General features: G+C 36.4%; 1 protein-coding gene across 1 annotated transcript in view; it reads left to right on the forward strand.

Moving 5' to 3' along the window:
* Positions 1 to 20,942, forward strand: part of LOC132129104 (E3 ubiquitin-protein ligase PDZRN3-B-like) — a 70,965-nt gene that overhangs the window by 4,736 nt on the left and 45,287 nt on the right. The window contains exon 3 of the mRNA XM_059540559.1: positions 1,446 to 1,553. Coding sequence (XP_059396542.1) covers positions 1,446 to 1,553 — 108 coding nt within the window. The remainder of the gene's footprint in view (positions 1 to 1,445; positions 1,554 to 20,942) is intronic.

Raw genomic sequence — 20,942 nt, forward strand, 5'->3', positions numbered from 1 at the left:
GTGTGCACGTTCATCAATTAAAGCAGTGCATTAACGTTAATTAAACGTTAAAAAACGTTTTTTTTTATCGTATAATAAAAAATTGTGTATGTACCGTTTAAATACAGAATTATATCGGGGTGTGTGTGTGGGGGGGGGGGCTGTGTTGGCACAGTGGTTAACCATAAAAATAAAAAATGGCACGTCATGCCGAAAAGGTTGCTGATCCCTGGTATATACTGTATATAAATGACAGACATTAAAACATAATGCTATGGGAGACATTTAAAAAGTGGGTTAGTTTGTCTTTTAGCCACAGAAGGATTTTGTGCAGTCTTTCCTAACTCAACCAACCCTTCCACTGTAAGAAAGAAAAACAAAATCAGCAACTGAGCCACATGTAAAAAGATAATTGCAGATTGCACAGTTTGAGCTCCACACAGTTCTCTCGAGTACATTGTGTGAAATGCGAGCGTGGGAGTCATTAAATTCTCACATAGATTGTGTCCAAGTGGAGAGAAGAGAGCAAGCTGTGGGTTTGGCTTTCACTCGCATCACATTCTCTTCTCTAATCTAGTGGAGAATCACCACAGGCTGTTTACCACCTGTTCAGTCTTAATGGACAGCAATAGTTAACCTTTTTGCCATGCAAGTTTATGCATGCTGTACACAAATGTATGCATAGAGAGCGTGCCCTTGAGTCAGGCCCATGCTCCATTCAGAATTTGTTAAAAGAGTGCCTTTTATATTTCAATTTAATTTCTAGTATAGAGTCAAACTATGAATGGGCTTACGAGATAACAGAAAAGTATCGGTTCTTTTTTTTGTTGAATTAATTGAAGTCTTCTGCTGTGTGACTCTTAAACTTCATTCAATTACAATTCAGCAAATTCTACTTCTTGACATTGCTAATTTTATTTTTTGATTTAATGTAAAAAAAAAATGCATTTTAATATATATTGAATAATTTTATTTTATTATCATATTTTATTTATTATTATAAAGGTTTATGTTCAAAGCCATCCATATTGGCTAATATATTTTGTATTTTATATATTGTATTTATGCAGTCATTATTAGAAATGGCAAAGCTGCTTTATTTCAAACTTTTATGCATTAGCATTATTCATCTAGTATGTTCTTCGATAACAAACATAGTAATGGATCTTTTGTTATTAGTTATTGATCGTTTATGGTACTTTAAACATTCAGATATGAATTTGATTATTTTAATAAATCAATAATAAGTTTTATTAAAACTTTTAAATGTTTATTTTTAAATACTTATTAGTAATTCTATAGTCACCTTGTGAATCTGCTGTGGTCCCCTTATTGAGAAACTCATCATAAATGAAGAATATCTAACAGTTTATTGATTTCTTTATGCAAGCTGAATTCAAACTAATTTCAGCTTAAGTTTATTTTAATTAAATAGTCTAATTTTTCAACATTTGCTTCTATCTAAGGAACCAGAGCACAATTGGGATATCAGTGATGGCATCTATGTATCCAAGATAGTGGAAAACGGAGCAGCTGACAAGGCTGGACTGCATGTTCATGACAGGATCATTGAGGTTTGTCGGTTGATTTTATGAATTAAACGGCAGCTAGCACAAGTCCTTCGCAAAGTTTGGAAAGTTTTTTCTTAGGATGAAGGCTAAAATGCTGGATACACTCAAACTCCATACTATTGAGGAAAAGGTCACCAAGACAACCGCTAGACAGATGAAAGCCAAAGGAGATAGACATCATACCGCTAGTCTGAGCTGCTCAACTGGTGCCAATGTTTTCACAGTCTGTCTGTTAGATTTGTCAGATCCAGTCAGACTAACAATGTTGGCGCCATTGTAAGTTGATTTCACACTGGGCAGACTTCTTTAAAATGGGTGTTAGTCTGTTCATCCGGCAGTACTGTTTCAGATATTCATATTTAACAAGAACAAAGTGTGTCATATATAAAAGAGAATGTTTTCTATTATGGCACATAACAATGACAACACAACATCAAGATATAGTAGCTTGTAAACATCTACAAATGTGACATCTGTGCCCATCCAGAATGCTGTTATAACATCAGCTTTGTCATTGAATGTCTAAGAATAAATAAAAAAAACATGTTTTCATTGAGTGGCCTCTTATACAGGCAGAGCAGAGCAGAGTATGATGATTTCTTTCTTGACTCACTTTGTCTCATGTGGGCTCTTTGCTGTTTGTCTTGACATGATGAACATAACAATGGCAGCAGTGCCTTTTGAAATGTGTGCATCACACTCGATTTGTTCCCCAAAGAGTGCATGATACAATTGTTGGTTTGTCAGCCGTGTAGCTTTTGTGGTGGTCTCAGGGCTCTCTTTTATAAACAGAGATGGTACAACTTGTTCAGAGATGACGTTTTAAACATGTATGCGGTTATTTTTTTGTGATGCACAAAAATATACATTTTTAATTATAATAAAAGTAATAAAAGGCCTCTGTGGTGTACTGCAGATTGGATTTCTAGTGAAAATGTACTTGAATTTTCGTCTTTTACTCATACAAAGTTGTTGTGGTACTTTGAATATTTGTTATATAGCTCACAAAATCAAAATTCTTCTTTTGTGCTTTTTTCCCTTGTTCTTTTATGCAGAATTTCTGACCAAATGTCACATAAGATCAAACATTGAAGTGTGCAAGGCATAAAATAGAAATGAACATAATCCAAATATGTGAGTTATAATGCAAGTCTAATATAGCTATCTTTTTTGTTGATCTCTGATGAACAATTGTTGGTTCGTTTCTTTGTTTGTTCGTTTATTAGGTGTGTGGTATAGCAGTAAAATCTACTTGCCCTGTCACGTTGCACTGACATTTCGATGTGTTTGTGGACAGATTACCTAAAGGCTTTCCTGCATATGCTAAAAGACATACACAGGTGAATCACATACATTAAGCATGTTTGTGACATCTTGTAAATCTGGAAAAACAAACTATTGGAATGTTTTTCTGCTGAGTTAATATGCACGGGCAGGACAGCTGCAAGCACATTATTTTCCTCCTTCAGGTTTTGGGGTTATGAAAGCATTCCTCAACTGATACTTTCATCAAGCGCACTAGTGTGTGGCGAAAACAATTGCTGTGAGCAATTCAGAGGTTAAGACCACTAGCCTGGGAGGTCAGTGTCAGCAGGATAGCGATGATATTTTAGCCTGCAAAGTTGATAAAATGTGCTTTGAACTTACATATAGCACTAGGGGGTCTGTTGCATCTCACAGATCTAGGGTAGAAGGCAGTGATACGGGTCGGAGCGGGTTTGGAAGAAATAAGAAATATGTTCTTTCTAGAACTTGATTTAGTTTTTCCTGATGAGAATAGTACATTTCAGCCTCTCTGTAGCTTAGGCCTTGTCTTCGGACCTGACAGACCACAAAATAAGAGATTCAGAAGAAAATAACTCCTATGTTCTCAGAAAACTCAGATTATGATCCATCAGCGAAAAGCCTGTGGGACCAAAAGGACACTGAGACAAGGATGTGTCCTTATCTAATTGTCTAATGTTCGTTTATGACCTGGGTGCTTTATGTAAAGGTCCACCTGAAGTTCACTCTATTCATTTGAGAAACAGCTTTGAGACAGACTTCTTTGATCTCGGTGTGCTGTTTATGTGAGTTAAACCCTGACACCGCCTTTCTCGACTTCAAATCTCCAACTGCTGCTTAGAATAATCACAACACGTGGTGAATTAGATTAAAGAAACAGAGAAAACATCAGAAAGGATCATGGAAAGATTAGAGAAATGAGGAAACAGGGCTCAGACAGGGGTCACTGATCCGAAAGCAAGCTCTGTGAATTAAGGTAATGCAAATTCTGTTGAGCCTTAGGACGGAAAACTGTGCTTTTGTACAGTTTGTAAGTTACATAATCGAGTTGCTGTTATTATTTCACACGAGTGGTCTTGCCACATTGTATATTTTTTTTTGTGCCTTTTGTTCTTTTGATATTTGGGGTTGGTAAGATGTTTTAATGTATTTGAAATAAGTCTCTTAAGCTTATCAAATCTGCATTTATTTGATCAAGTATAGAGTAATATTGTCAAATATGATAACAATTTAAAGTTTTCTATTTTAATATATTTTATAATGTAGTTTATTTCTGTGATACAAAGCTGAATTTTCAAGTCTTTAGTGTCACGTGATCCTTCAGAAATCATTCTAATATGCTGATTTGCTGCTTAAGAAGCATTTATGATTATTATCAATGTAAAAAAACATATATATATATATATATATATATATTAGGGATGGGACGGTATGAAAATTTAATATCACGATTATAGTGACTAAAATTATCACGATTATCAATATTATCACGGTTTTGTTGAAACGAGATGAAAGTGTTCAAAAATAGTTGATGCTCACACTGAAAACATTTCAGCAAGTTTTATATTTAATAATCAACAAACAACTAATAAAACAAGCAACTCTATGCACTTAATTTAAAGAAAGATTAAATTCTGTGGCATTTCCTTCCTTACAATGAAAAGTGTAGAAGCATAGAAAAGCATAGAAAAGTCACTGACTTTCGCCATTCCTTCTCGAAAAAAAACCAAAAAAACATTGTGCGCTGCGCTTGCGTCAGACTGTTGCTGGCTGGACATGATTTAATAGTGAGTTATTAAAACCGCGATAATCAAACACGGTTTTAATGATAATTCATTTTTAAACGATATTACTAACCTTCAGCACATTTTATCACGGTTATCAATAAAACCGGTTATCGTCCCATCCCTTATATATATATATATATATATATATACCATATACCATGTTTAAGCCATTTCTAGTCAGGTCATGATGACTCAATGACATGTTCTTATCATATACACATGCAATGCATTTACAGTAATTATAGTTAAGTGCGTATAAACCTAATGAGATTAAATTGAAGAATGTGTTTCAGCAAAGGCACATTACATGACGGTTTTCTTGAACTCCGATCAGCTGCAGCAAAGGAAAAAAAGGAGCAAACAGCATTTCATTCAGCTTTTGAGGTTATATGATTAGAAACATCACAGGGATGTTAAATGTGGATGCCCTGATGGGCCGCATGAGGACATGCGGTAGCTTTGAACTATTCTAACCTCTATTCTGTCAAATGTTGATGGCAGCAGCATTTACACTGGAAACAACCTCAAGAATCTTGAGAATTTGGGGTCTGAATTGCATGATTTGACTATATCTTATGACATACTATCGTATGATTTTAGAATGCTGAAATCTGCATAGTACGCATCTCACAGTTACTTTTGAGATGTAAGTATTGGCAGAAGGCATTTTTACTGTGTCTAAGTGCAGATCTCCCCACACCTAAATATGGTCATGTGGTGCATGTTGGTCATAAATGATTAATATATATATGTGTGTGTGTGTGTGTATTGGCTGTTTACCTACATCATGAAACAATAAGATGGAATAAAGATCAGAATTGACATAAGATGATTAATTTGATATAGTAATCTCAAAACATCCATAAACAAAACCTGGGAGATGAGTTTCCCATCAGTCAGCATTCACATGATCTTTCATGTAGATCTATAAACATTCCTTTGGTAATTTATCATCAAATGATTCATGTTGTGTTTATGCTGTCTTGTGTAAGAGATTAGCGGATAAATATCATGTGTCATTGACCTAACATCACGTTTGATGCCAGAGTGTATCCTGTATATTAGGGGGTTTTAAGTCTTTCTTGGCCATTGTGTGCTCATCTGGGATCCACGATTACAAAATCGTGAAATATGCTATAATTACTATGTAGGTTAATTTCTTTGCTCTGAATGTCTAAAGCAATTGAAATTGCTTCCTTCTAGATATTAAAAAACTTGGTGGTATGATGGTAAATTTAGACATGTGTTTATAGTGCCAGAACTGTTGGCTTGGCAAGCTCACTTTGAAAAGTTTGGAACTGAGAAGCTCTTGTGCTCCACAGATTTGACTGTTTGTGCCTCTCAGGGAAGGAAAAAATGTGAGAAACTCTCTCAGTGGCCTGCAGTGCAATGTTTTACTCTTAAAAATCTCCTAGAAACCTAAAAAAAAAAAAGACTCAGTGATGTATTGCAACATAGTAATAATGCTTTGTTACAGTACTTAATTTATCTGTACTTTACTTTTACTTCACTACATTTCATAATTACAATTTATTAGAATAAAATATGAAGAATATTCATTACAAACTCATGTGCAAAAGTGTGCACACAACCGCGGATGATTTCATTTTCCACTCAAGTCGTGGCTGGGGTGTGCGATATACAATATATATTCTTTGATAATATGGTAAGCGTTGTTGTAATGTGCACGCAATAATAATATGGTTGTTGTTATAAAGTGCACACAAGTTGATTTATTAGTCTATTAAAACTCAAAATTTCAGGCATTCTAAATTATGGACGGCAAAAATGCTTATGTATGGTGTTTATAAACTCAAATGGTTTGTTCTAGGGATGGGACGGTATGAAAATTTAATATCACGATTATAGTGACTAAAATTATCAATATTATCACGGTTTTGTTGAAACGAGATGAAAGTGTTCAAAAATAGTTGATGCTCACACTGAAAACATTTCAGCAAGTTTTATATTTAATAATCAACAAACCACTAATAAAACAAGCAACTCTATGCACTCAATTTAAAGAAAGATTAAATTCTGTGGCATTTCCTTCCTTACAATGAAAAGTGTAGAAGCATAGAAAAGCATAGAAAAGTCACTGACTTTCGCCATTCCTTCTCGAAAAAAAACAAAAAAACATTGTGCGCTGCGCTTGCGTCAGACTGTTGCTGGCTGGACATGATTTAATAGCGAGTTATTAAAACCGCGATAATCAAAAACGGTTTTAATGATAATTCATTTTTAAACGATATTACTAACCTTCAGCACATTTTATCACGGTTATCGATAAAACCGGTTATCGTCCCATCCCTAGTTTGTTCCTGAATGAATAAGTCGTTTGAAGAATCTGTTGAAGCTCAATGACTCACTCATTAACAGTCACTTGCTGCCACCTACTGGCTGTTGTAATTTCACATTTCAACAATTTCTTCATGTTTTAAAGCTGCATTACGTAAATTTTTTGTGTTCAAAATTTATATAATAAGCGAGTACACCATGAATCCATTTTCCAAACCGTGTTTTTGGCTTGTCCTGAATCACTATGGTACACCTATATTAGTTGTTTATATTCTGACTATTTAGACTGGTTCGGAATCGGGTATGTACCGCTGCGGAGTAGCCCAGTACCTGCGTGATTCGCCATAGACAAACAGAAAGAAATAGCTCCAGCTACAATGTTCTTCCACAAGACCCATGCAGTTCTTTTTATTAACCGCTAGAATGCCAAAAGTTACAGACTACAGCTTTAAATTATTTCAAATATCAGTATTCAACATTTTATGTTAAAAACAAAACATTATTTATGCATCTGAAACTGCAGGTTAAGTGCATCCATGTCCCTTCTGAGGTACATTAAACTGTAGGCTAAATGCCATTTCAGATGCAGATTTCAGAAATGTTTTCTTATGTTGGAAGACACTAAGTACCAGATGAAGACTTCATCATGAAGTGCTTCTTGTTCTTATTCAAAAATACAAAATGGAAGAAAGAGTTCTATCTTGCTACTCACGCGATGTTTGGACATTTTTTATAAATATTTATTTGCTTTTTTTCCATTTTGCATTTACTTGTACTTTTACTTTCGATAGTTAAGTACGTTTAAGATTTAAAAAATACTTTTCGTACTTAAAGGGTTAGTTCAGCCATAAATTTTCATTAAGCCATAAATAACTCACTCAGGTGTATATGACTTTCTTCTTTCAGACGAATTCTGTTGGAGTTATTTTACAAATGGTCATTGATCTGCCCACTTCTGCACATGCGTGAACTCGAATGTCATGACAGTGTACCATGACCACACAAAATTAGAAGTATCCTACTTTCTCTTGTAACCTGATAAAATTCATGGCAATGATTGTCGTCATAGATGTTTAATCCTTAAGCATTCTGAGCACTATTCCTACTTACTGGCGTTCACATCAATCCACAAGACGTTCTTTTAGTTTAGGCTAATTTTATTCAATTCAATGTAAAAGCAATAGGCTAAGTCAAGTCAAGTCAAGTCACCTTTATTTATATAGCGCTTTAAACAAAATATATTGCGTCAAAGCAACTGAACAACATTCATTGAAAAACAGTGTGTCAATAATGCAAAATGATAGTTAAAGGCAGTTCATCATTGAATTCAGTGATTTCATCTCTGTTCAGTTAAATAGTGTCTGTGCATTTATTTGCAATCAAGTCAATGATATTGCTGTAGATGAAGTGACCCCAACTAAGCAAGCCAGAGGCGACAGCGGCAAGGAACCGAAACTCCATCGGTGACAGAATGGAGAAAAAAACCTTGGGAGAAACCAGGCTCAGTTGGGGGGCCAGTTCTCCTCTGACCAGACGAAACCAGTAGTTCAATTCCAGGCTGCAGCAAAGTCAGATTGTGCAGAAGAAGAAGTTTCCTGTGGTCTTGTCCTGGTGGTCCTCTGAGACAAGGTCTTTACAGGGGATCTGTTTCTGGGGCTCTAGTTGTACTGGTCTCCGCTGTCTTTCAGGGCTGTAGAGGTCCTTTCTAGGTGCTGATCCACCATCTGGTCTGGATACGTACTGGATCCGGGTGACTGCAGTGACCCTCTGATCTGGATACGTACTGGATCTGGTGGCTACGGTGACCTCGGAATAAGAGAGAAACAGACAAATATTAGCGTAGATGCCATTCTTCTAATGATGTAGCAAGTACATCGTGTGTTATGGGAAGTGTTCCTGGTTTACCTAATTAATGCAGCCTAAAAATCCTTTAACGGATTTGGATATCCATTAAAGTATGTCTTGCATCCTTTAACATTAGTGAACATTGCAAATAAATTGGTTGCAAAACTATATCCACTCATGTGGATAAATAATAATAATTAAAAGACTGAATAAAGTCACATTACTTTATTCATGTTATAGCCTGTGAGACAGCAAGTGATCACTATATTTTATACAGGTATTACTAATGATTTTGTACATGGAGATCAACAAACAAATATTGTATATAATGTATTGTTGTTTTTGGTGGCCTGTTTTAATTTGAGTTTTAGTCAAGTCTTTGTGTGAAGCTGTCATTTTAGTTTTTATTAGTTTTAGTCACGTTCATACTCTTTTATTTAGTCTAATCAAGTTTCAGTCAACTAAAAGTATAAACATTTTAGCCTTATTTTAGTCAGAATTATCGATGACTATTTTAATGTAGTTTTAGTCGACAAAAACTGATGACATTTAGTCTAGTTTCAGCCAATGAAAATCTTATTTTAGTGTCATTTTAGCAATGCAATTCTATTTAGCCCAGTCAAATAGTATAAGTACCAAGTATAAACAAAACCAAAATTTTCTTTTAGCCAAACCCATTTTAAACAAGGTTACTTGACTCAAGAATACGCCCATTCCAGACACAGAAGATGCTCTGATTTGAATTTATAACATTTATTTTACCAACCAAACATGTTAGAAGCACACACATCGATCCCTTTCTCTGTGTCAAACTTAACTTTGTTTGTTGTCGTCTTCTAAAGAATGCCGCGAGTGGGGCTTGAGGAAGTGATGTCGCCTGCGTCTGCGCAATGTGGCCTGATGCAGCCCCTGAAGTGAGACACAGGAAATAGAAATACTGCTAAATAATAATGATAACACAACTAAACAAGACAAAATAATGTTATAACATTTCGTTTCGTCTCATTTTGGTCTACGAAAGTGAGACATTTTAGACTAGTTTTTATTTTGAAAACCACATTTAGTCTTGTTTTTATTCGCCAACAATATTGCATTATATATTTAATTACAGTCATCGTCACATGACCAGCATTTACGTTGCGTCTCATCTCGTTTTCGTCACGACAACGATATTTAGTCATAATTTCCATTGGCAAAAGCAACACTAATATAATGTGTGCATTACCGCCTTTTGCCTCACTTTTTTTTTCTCACTTTTTGCCGACAATGCAAAGGCAGAGTACAGTAACTTCAAAATAGGACTACACATTTTTCTCAGGTTTACAATCTAGCGAGTTAAGGTCTTTTGTAGATTCATCCATTTACTACAGGTTAAAGTGTCCGGAACTTCCTCTGCATTCACCTCCAGTGAAATGGGACTCTGGTGTTAAGTTCAGCCTTGCTTTTCTTGGCATCCTCTGTTTTCTTGTGAAAAGAAGGCCGAACGGCTCTTTTGTACAATTGTTTATTCCCATTGTTCCTTTTAGGCCATTTTAAAACTTGAAAGCACGATTACTCTCAAAGGAAGTACCTTCTGTTGAATTCTGTGAATGTGTGTTATTTTAGGAGCACTGAACTGAAAGGCATGTCTTTGTTAAGCAATCCGCTACAGCGCTCCTCTGCAGGTTATTTCAAGTAATAAAGCCATGTTTTCATGGCTTAATAAAGACATGCAGCACCTCGTTTCCTTCTCACATCTTGTAAGGTCATCTTTTTTAAACAGCCAGAAAACAGACCAGACACGTTTAACTACAGCATTATGTGAATTCACTGGTGTTAACAAATGATGACTGGAGCATAATGCACACACTGTCTGTGTACAGTACATGTTACGTTCACATAGTATATTAAAGATTATTAGAATTTATTATGTACACTCCATCATGTTGTTCTGAGTTAATCTTTATGACTTTTTGTTTGCAATCGATAGTGAAGAGGGTCAAACAAATAATTGTACAAACTGAATCATTTTCAGAAATGTCCAGTGAATTCCGCTAAAAGGTAAATGTTTTATCACATTGAAAAAGATTTACCACCTACACTGTACCCTACCATAACCTAACTGATAGTGTTAACAAAAGCAGTGAGTTAAAAGCACATTTGCTGAAGCAACCATGCCATTTATATTGCTTCTACAAGTCTTAGAGCTTTTTTTTTTGCACCTTATGTTTCACAGGATCACTCATATCTGAGTGCTCTACATCTCAACTGCTGCTTTTCATTTGCTGAAGATCATATTCCCTTTAACAGAAGTACAACTAGCATTTGAAATGTACCCTTGATAAAAGACAAATGCAAATAACAGTTTGTTTTTCATTTCTGTGGGGTTTGTTTTAAAGTAAGGGGTGAGCTGTCAGTATTTGAACAGTTTTTTTCTTTATTTAATAGAATCCATGTTTAATTTCCAGAAACATTAATGCTTAATTCTGCAAAGCATGTCGTGTACTATGTTTAAAAGCAGCTGAAGCCCTGGTCCTGGAAGCATAATGGGTTTATTTGTGGTTGCTTTTGTACAAGTTGTCCTTAAAGTGAACAACAAAGTGTGCTTTCATGTCATGATGTTGAAATCAGGTTTACAGATTTGTCTTCTAAGTCAGCGCATTGCGACTGTGTTATTATGATAATTGTGTTAGATGTGTGTAGAGAGTATCGCCTGATGAGGGTGAAAGTCATTGTGGAGACCATGGCTCCTTTGTAAGCAAGAGCAGTCACTGAATCATGATTTATTAAAATCAAAGCAATAGAGAATCTTTTCATATTTACACGTCCAAGTGTGGGGAAGTTGTGGCCTAGTGGTTAGAAAGTTTGACTCCTAAGGTTGTGGGTTCGAGTCTCGGGCTGGCAATACCATGACTGAGGTGTCTCCTTGAGCAAGGCACCGAACCCCCAACTGTTCCCCGGGTGCTGCAGCATAAATGGCTGCCCACTGCTCCAGGGTGTGTGTTAATGGTGTGTATGTTCACTGCTGTGTGTGTATGCAGAGCATGAATTCTGAGTATGGGTCACCATACTTGGCTGTATGTCATGTCACTTTCTTTCAAGGTGTACATTTATTAGTTCATGCAGGAAGCAAACCCATGACCTTGTTGTTGCTAGTGCCATTTGTTACTGTTTAAATACAGGAACACTACATGAATAGTAATAATGCACAGCCTTTAGTTATATACTGTATTTTTTTCTATAAAATGGCCAGTAGCAGACACTAGTGTTTCATAAAGTCATTAATGAATAATGATAATCAAAATAAGCCATTATTGCACAACTAATATAAAGTTAATAAGCCAAGCGTACATTTATATTGTTGGTATTGCAAGATGACACATTTTAAAATTAAATGCACAGTCACACAGTACAGATCTGTTTTATTTTTGTTCTCCTCAGGGAAATCATAATTGATGATTTTATCACGATTTGTTGTCATGTTGGTTTTTACTGTTTTGCAAGTTAAGCAGTAGCACCAAACTAATTTCCCTATTTTAAAAACAAAGCCTTACGAGTTAACAAAATATAAAATAAAAAAGAATGATTGACATTAAGGCCAAAGTGGGCAAAGATAAAAAAAATCTTTGTCATTATTTATTTTTGTAATTAAAAAATAAGAACAAAGATACATATCACAAATAATATACAAATTAAACAAGCAGTGCCTTATTTTTCAGGTACAGCTGGTGTATTTAGCAGTAGCATTCATGAAATTGGATTTCACAAACACTATATACACTTGAATTGATTCTTATTAAAGCAACTGTATTAAAGTTCTTCAGTCAAGAGTGATTTTTCTTTTTCTGTTTGTTTCTGTTCCGTTTTTCTCTCAACCATTTACTTTCACTTTAGACACAACCAACTGTGTTTATATGTAAACCTTGCATGTTTTTGACAAAAGCAGTTCAATCAGATGCTAAATATATTTTGTCCATATTTTAGTTTTTAGCGTGAACACGCTTTATGTGTATGCTCTAAGTAGTGTTGTCAAAAGACCCAGTACTTCGGTACCAAGTCGGTACAAAAAAAATGTAAATGTGACGGTACCAGGTTTCTTTAAGTACCGGTAGTACCGAGGATCCATTCAAACCCGGTACAGCGCTATGATTTCCGCGAAGCAGAAAACGAGGACGGAATCTCAAAATCCAGTCATGAAAATGAAACTTACATTTTAATATGGACAGACATGGAATGTGTCAAAGTTAGCATAAATTAATCAAATCAAATCTCCATATGGACCAGTATCTGTAAATGTTAAGCCGCAAAAGTAGTTTGAAATATGAATACGTGTTCTGCGCGTCTCTGTGTGAATTAATGAATGGCAGAGACGTGCGGGTTTGTTTACTACATAGACTGAAGCGCATGACGCTTGCATTAATTTCAGCTTCAGAGTTCTCTCTCCATCAAGCGATCTGAACTTTTCAGTTCATCTCAATGGACGCACAGCGCACCTGTATTTGATGCTCTGTAAACTCTTTGTGAAGGCGCACGACTCATCGTCGCTTTACTGATAGCGCTGTTTCTCACACATGCACAGAGAGAGAGCGATAGTCTTACCACGCTGAATGTAAACTATTCTTTGTTGTCTTCTCCTGTCAAAATAATGGAGTTCATTTAGAATTATTCATATTCATTTTCGAACAAGCAGAAGACATACCGGTTTCTCCGGTAGTGGGCGGAGCTAATGCGCAAATGGCAATTTCATTGGCTGGCGCTGATCTCTTACCGTCCCTGTTTTGATTTCAGCAAATCATTTTGACCGAACGCAGACAACGTGATTAATATTCATGAACCCAGCAGCTCATCAAATCATAGTGCATTGTATATACATAGTATTAATAATAATTAATATGATCTATTACTATTTTTTTTACAGAAACCCTCAATGACCAAAAATATCTTAAGCATCACCACCAGTCTTAAGTTCAGTTAAAATGACAAATATGCATTCATAAGGCCTAAAAGTTAAGTTGTACATAAAGGCATTGTGCTAGAAATATTACTATTATTTAGTAAAATGTATGTGATACTGCTACTACTGTTGAAAAAATTTATAAAACTTTATTTTTTAAAGAAATAAATCACAATATTTCTTCCATGTTTTAATTTTAATAGCAAATCCCCTTTATTTACCAAAAATAAAATGTGTTTAAATTTCATAAATTAAAAGACAAATTAAATTTGGATAAAACTTGTTTACTGTTTTTCATAATTATATAACTTGTAGAAAAACTTTAAACACAATTGTAAATAAGTATAAAGAATGGCATTGGTTTTATTTTTAGTGCTAAAAAGTTGTTTTTTTTTTAATTAGCATTTTTTTGGTTTTTTGCTTTGGTACCGAAATTGGTACTGAGAACCGTGGATTTTCACTGGTATTTGTACCGAATAATGAAATTTGGGTACCGTGACAACACTATGAGCGAAATGTGCATGTGAAAACAGCACACAAAATTAATTTAACCGGCAAGGCTTTTAAGCACATGCAAATAATGTACTTTTGTGATTGCAAATCAGTGCAATATCCCGTGAGTGTAACTGTACCCTTTTAATGATCATTTGATGTGAATGTATTTCATGGTGTACAGTATATTAAGATGGAGGCACAAGAACTGCACCTGATAGAATGTGTGCTGTAATGTGATACTACAATATTTCTTCTAAACCAGATTGTGGAGACATTTTAATCGTCCACAATTAAAAAAAAATGTGTTATCACTCACCCCTGCACCTGTTTGATTGATTTGTTTCTATGTCTTTAAGTATTGTTTTTTCCTTCTGTTCATTGCCAGTTCTTGTTGCATTTAACCCAGTTGTCTGTTCAGTTCCTGTTTCCAGTTTTGAGTTTGTGTAAACAAAATGAAATTGCTGTGATCCTTAGATCTTCATCTGGACTTTATTTGCAACTGTTTGTGACAAAAGAACTGACATCAAAATGCATCCAGCAAATAAAAGAAATAATATCTAGTAAATAAAATCCTCCTCCTCTTGCAGGGGAACCAGTACCTACACAGCAAAAATATGTTGTGAGATTTGTCACCATGGGTGTTAAAATGATCACTTTCCAGGTGAACATACAGGTCCATCTTTGCTAGTGTTAAAACAACATTAACGAAAGTGTTTATTATTCAAACACTGCGTTAGTGTATCATTTAACACTCAATGTGTTGAGAAATTATCACTCTTAAGAATACAAATATAACACTTTATGGTGATTAATCATACAACCCCAGTGTATTTGATATTGTCAACACTATTATGGTGTTAAAATTTAACACTATTAGAGTTAAATAACAACACTGTAATAAGCGTTTTAAACAAAAAAAATATATATAGAGAGAGAGAGAGAGAGCAAGAGAGAGAGAGAGAGAGAGATAAATTAATCCACAAAACAATGGATGGTTACACTTATTTATTATTTATGTCTTCACATTCAGTTTTTTCAATACATGTAAAGAACATACTTTACAACAATTAAAACAATTTCAAAGCAAATCAGTGCAAAGGCACAAAAAACTTATTTTGTCCATATGTATTCTCAATTTAATCAGGTTTATAGTGCTTACATTTATCTGCTTAAACCACAGCATCTCATTCATTACCACCATGGGGGGCTCATTCAGTCCGTTTACCCCTCAAGTGTGGAGTCCGGTGCGACTGCACCAGTTGCACCCCCAATAAGGACAGCCCTGGTTGAATGTATGTTACTGATCACTGAACAAAGTCTTTGCCAATGGCGTTTGGACCCCCTTGGAGAAAGTAGTTTCTTTCTTTTTTTCAGGATAAGACGATGTGGTTCTCTGCAATTTCCAGCTAAGCAAAAAATCCACTCCGACTTGCAGCATCACAAAAGTACTCCTGTAAAATTGGGGGGAAAAGCAGAATATTTTCACATCCATTTATCAAAAATATTATTGAATATTTAATGAAAACTCATTAAATTAATGCTTAGTATAATCACAAAATTTGGCCACGAGACATGCTAGAAACAATTAACGTTAATGATATTGCTATTTTAGATTTGGGCCGTTTACAGTGGTTTGATTTGACATCAAATTTAATCTGTGAGAAATGTTTCAGATTCTCTAGGGACTCTAGGCACGCACAGCATATAAATGTCATTACTAAATTATATTATTTTACGAAATACATATAGTAAATGAAGTAAAACACTTACTTTCGGTGTTTTCCCTGTTAAAACAAACTTCCCCATCTGCTCCGCTTCGAGTGAAAGAAAATATCTATCTGAGGAAAGTGTAGGAGCGTATATTAATCTCGCTATAAATCAATATGATGTTATAAAATAAATATTTTAAATGAGGTAAAACCATAAACGCTTACTTCTGGTCTTTCCTGTTTCTAAGTTAACCCGCGTCTGCACCTGGGTCTGCGTTGCACATCAGTTCAAATCTGTGAGAGCCGGTTAGGATCGTTTAGGCGCGCACAGCATTTTAAATATCATCATAAAGTAAAATCATCTTATAAAATACATGTAAATGAAGTAAAACACTTACTTATGGTGTTTTCCTTTGATAAAACCAAATTCACCATCTTCTCCCCATTGTGAGTGAAAGAAAATATCTCGCTTGAGAAAATTTTTTGGAGAGAACAGAACATAAATATAGCTATAAATCAATATAATGTTATTAAACACATATTTTAAATGAGATAAAAACCCTTACTTTCAGAATCCCCTTATAAAAAATAAAAGACGTCCTTGTCTTTTCCGCAACGCGAGCGAAAGGAAATGTCGTTGAGAAAAGTTTATGCACACACAGAAAATAAATGTCGTTATAAAACGATATGATATTACAAAACCCATTTTATGAGTAAGATTATACACTTCATTTCCCTGTATTCCGTCCTCATACGAGCCGCGTCGTGAGCAAAGTATATGGCGTTTGTGAAAAATATTTCAGATGGGTCAGACGCGCGCACACGAGAAAATGTCCCGGATGTGACTATTAACACTCAACAGTGTTAATAAAGGTTTACACTAGCTAGTGTTAATCCTCTAAAATTCAACACCACAACTTTAACACTTTACTCTAAAAGTCCCCAACACTAGGATTTCAACACTAGGTAATTTGCTGTGTAGAGAGGCACACACAGGTGTGTGCTTGTTGTTCTTTTCCAGATAAACCTTAATGCCAAAACAAGACTGCGGTTGCCCGGAAACAAACCTTTAGGAACTTTTATGGATTATGTGAAGTGGTTACTCCACCACCATGATTCTCCCTTCACAACCTGCGAGAGTGAGGAGGAAGTTAGTGCTCCAGCCACTACCAGCATCCCAGCACCAGTGATGCCTGAGCCCACCACAGATGAGCCAGAGCCAGAGCCAGAGCCAGAGGCAACACCAGATCTCCCCTGAGCCTCCATGGATGAATAATCTCTCTGGATTTCTGGTGGATTGTGAGGGGATGTCATGGAGCCCTACCCCCTCAATAATGGCTGATGATGAAGCACTACTGTAATTGATTGGGAGAGGGAGTGTTTTCTACCTGTTTAATTTCACTGCACCGAGTCTGTTTCACACAGCATTACACTTTTAGAGTCTGTGTCTCTGCCCTGCCCTGAATGTCCTTTGTCTCCACTGGTTCTACCCTGTCTGTGTCATAGGGCTGTCGCGATAACCGCAATATTGTAATACCGCGCTGTTGACAAGCAAACCGCAGAGGAAAGATAGCAACCGCAAAAAACCACGGCAACCGCAGTGTTCATTTTTTTTTTTCAATTTGTCACTGTGCATTCAATGTTAACTAAATTAATGATACAATATGGTTACGACTGTAATTTTCTCGCGAGCCATTGTAGCTTTATGGTGCTTCATTTGTTTTGAATAGGTCGCCTGAAACGATGCGAGGCGCTCTATCTCGTCCCAAAACCTAATGTCACGTCGCCAGTTTGGGAACATTTTTGCTTTCAAGCCAATGAAAAGTGTGAGCCAGCGAATATAGATGAGCCGATATGCAAAATTTGCTGCAAAAAGGTTCCTGTGACACGGCAATACATCTAATTTGAGGTCATCGGGATATTCTAAAACGCTTAACGTGAAAAATGCTTTACGTGGTTTAATGTACTAATACAGTGATATTAACAGACCAAACTCACTAAACATCATATTAATAAAGTCAGAGCCGGATTATCCATAAGGGCACTTGGGCCAGTGCCCAGGGGCACTAACCATTCACAACAACTAGGGGGGCACCACATGACACAAGTTTTAAAAATGTTTTTCATAAATTGTTTTATTATTAACTTGAAATTCTTAAAAGACCATAACTTGTTTATGAACACTAACTTAACAACATTAATAATAATAATAAATTATAAATAAATAAAGATGACATGACCACTATCAGTCCCAATCTGTCAGAGTTGAATTGGTCCACAACAAGTACGCGCAAATGTGTAATTTTTTTAACGACTACAGAAAATGAATTAAAATGGACAGATGTCAATTGAGTGGTTTTGCAAAAAGAAATTTAAAGAAACTAGACGTTTAGCCACAATTCAAAATGTTCCAGGGATCGAATTTTTTAAAACGAGTGAAGAATGAGCTCAGGACGACAATGACACAGAAGCGATTGACTGGACTCTTGCTGTTTACAATTGAAGTTAAAGTTAAAACATTACCGTCTACAGCCGCGAGAGGGCGCTCTATGCTGCTCAGTGCTCCTGTAGTCTACCACTGAAAACATATAGCGCCCTCTCGCGGCTGTAGACTGTAATGTTTTCTCTTGGTTCTTGGTTCTAAATAAATGCGACTTATAGTCCAGTGAGACTTATACAGTCGTGGCCAAACGTTTTGAGAATTACATAAATATTGGAAATTGGAAAAGTTGCTGCTTAAGTTTTTATAAAAGCAATTTGCATATACTCCAGAATGTTATGAAGAGTGATCAGATGAATTGCATAGTCCTTCTTTGCCATGAAAATTAACTTAATCCCAAAAAAACCTTTCCACTGCATTTCATTGCTGTCATTAAAGGACCTGCTGAGATCATTTCAGTAATCGTCTTGTTAACTCAGGTGAGAATGTTGACGAGCACAAGGCTGGAGATCATTATGTCAGGCTGATTGGGTTAGAATGACAGACTTGACATGTTAAAAGGAGGGTGATGCTTGAAATCATTGTTCTTCCATTGTTAACCATGGTGACCTGCAAAGAAACGCGTGCAGCCATCATTGCGTTGCATAACAATGGCTTCACAGGCAAGGATAATGTGGCTACTAAGATTGCACCTAAATCAACAATTTATAGGATCATCAAGAACTTCAAGGAAAGAGGTTCAATTCTTGTAAAGAAGGCTTCAGGGCATCCAAGAAAGTCCAGCAAGCGCCAGGATCGTCTCCTAAAGAGGATTCAGTTGCGGGATCGGAGTGCCACCAGTGCAGAGCTTGCTCAGGAATGGCAGCAGGCAGGTGTGAGCGTATCTGCACGCACAGTGAGGCGAAGACTTTTGGAAGATGGCCTGGTGTCAAGAAGGGCAGCAAAGAAGCCACTTCTCTCCAAAAAAAACATCAGGGACAGATTGATCTTCTGCAGAAAGTATAGTGAATGGACTGCTGAGGACTGGGGCAAAGTCATATTCTCAGATGAAGCCCCTTTTCGATTGTTTGGGGCATCTGGAAAAAGGCTTGTCCGGAGAAGAAAAGGTGAGCGCTACCATCATCCTGACAACATTCATGTGTGGGGTTGCTTCTCATCCAAGGGATTGGGCTCACAATTCTGCCCAAAAACACAGCCATGAATAAAGAATGGTACCAAAACACCCTCCAACAGCAACTTCTTCCAACAATCCAACAACAGTTTGGTGAAGAACAATGCATTTTCCAGGACGATGGAGCACCGTGCCATAAGGCAAAAGTGATAACTAAGTGGCTCGGGGACCAGAATGTTGAAATTTTGGGTCTATGGCCTGGAAACTCCCCAGATCTTAATCCCATTGAGAACTTGTGGTCAATCCTCAAGAGGCGGGTGGACAAACAAAAACCCACTAATTCTGACAAACTCCAATAAGTGATTATGAAAGAATGGGTTGCTATCAGTCAGGATTTGGCCCAGAAGTTGATTGAGAGCATGCCCAGTCGAATTGCAGAGGTCCTGAAAAAGAAGGGCCAACACTGCAAATACTGTGGATAATACTGTAATAACAATACGATAGAGCTTTGTATGCAGCAAAATCAGTATAAATTAGGTATTTAAAAAAAAAAAAAACGGCGGTAATACCGCATATCGCGCTATTGAGCCACCCATAATAACCGCAGGGGAAATTTCTTAACCGCGAGAGCCCTACTGTCACCGAAGATGCTCCTGTCCAGCCTCCCTCTTCACCCTCCTTTTCCAAAACCACCCAGTCTTTTGGCTCTGTCTCTGATGGTTCCTTGCAGTTGATCGATTCTTCCTCTATGTTCTCACCTTTGCAATGTGGAGGAGCCTCAGATCTCTGTCAGTCCTCGATCTCCACCGGGCTCCCTCGTCCCCCCAGCTCCACCTTGGTCAGTCGTGTGGATTTCGCATAGATTTGGACTACAGATACAAACGTTCAGTCGGATGATGATGCCACTTTTAACCACGAAGCCAAGGCATTACATTCGCCTTACCGCGCACGTTTAAACCTCACGGAAATGATACAGACATAAGTTCCATGAGAAAAAAAAAAAAAAAATCTTGTAAGTCTCTGGATAAAAGCGTCTGCTAAATGCTTAATTTAATTTTCAATTTTAATTTCCATGCAAGTTTTCTGGTAGGACCAAATCATTTAGGGACCTATTTCACCATTCACCGGTTCAATCACTCAAAATTCATCTAAAACGCATCTGCCCTCATGTTTTGACGCAGGATAGCAAGTGTGAGTAAAATAACTGTTGCGTTTTCAGGACCGTAATACGAAAAAACTGGCAAGTAAATATCTTTAGAAACCACTTGGAAGCGAATAGCACAACTGCTATTAACCCATTTGCTTGCAAGCATCGCCAATGGCCCCAGTTTATTATCGTTTCACTTTCACAGCACGTTAAACATCACTCTCTTACTTGATCTGGATAAACCCTGCATCAATTGAAAGTCTAAAGGCCTTGGCTTTGATATTTGACCAATATTTCGATAAAACATAATTTCAGTGACAGTTATTTAGTAATTATGTCAGGA

The sequence above is a fragment of the Carassius carassius genome, chromosome 46 (assembly GCF_963082965.1).
Source record: "Carassius carassius chromosome 46, fCarCar2.1, whole genome shotgun sequence".
Lineage (NCBI taxonomy): Eukaryota > Metazoa > Chordata > Actinopteri > Cypriniformes > Cyprinidae > Carassius > Carassius carassius.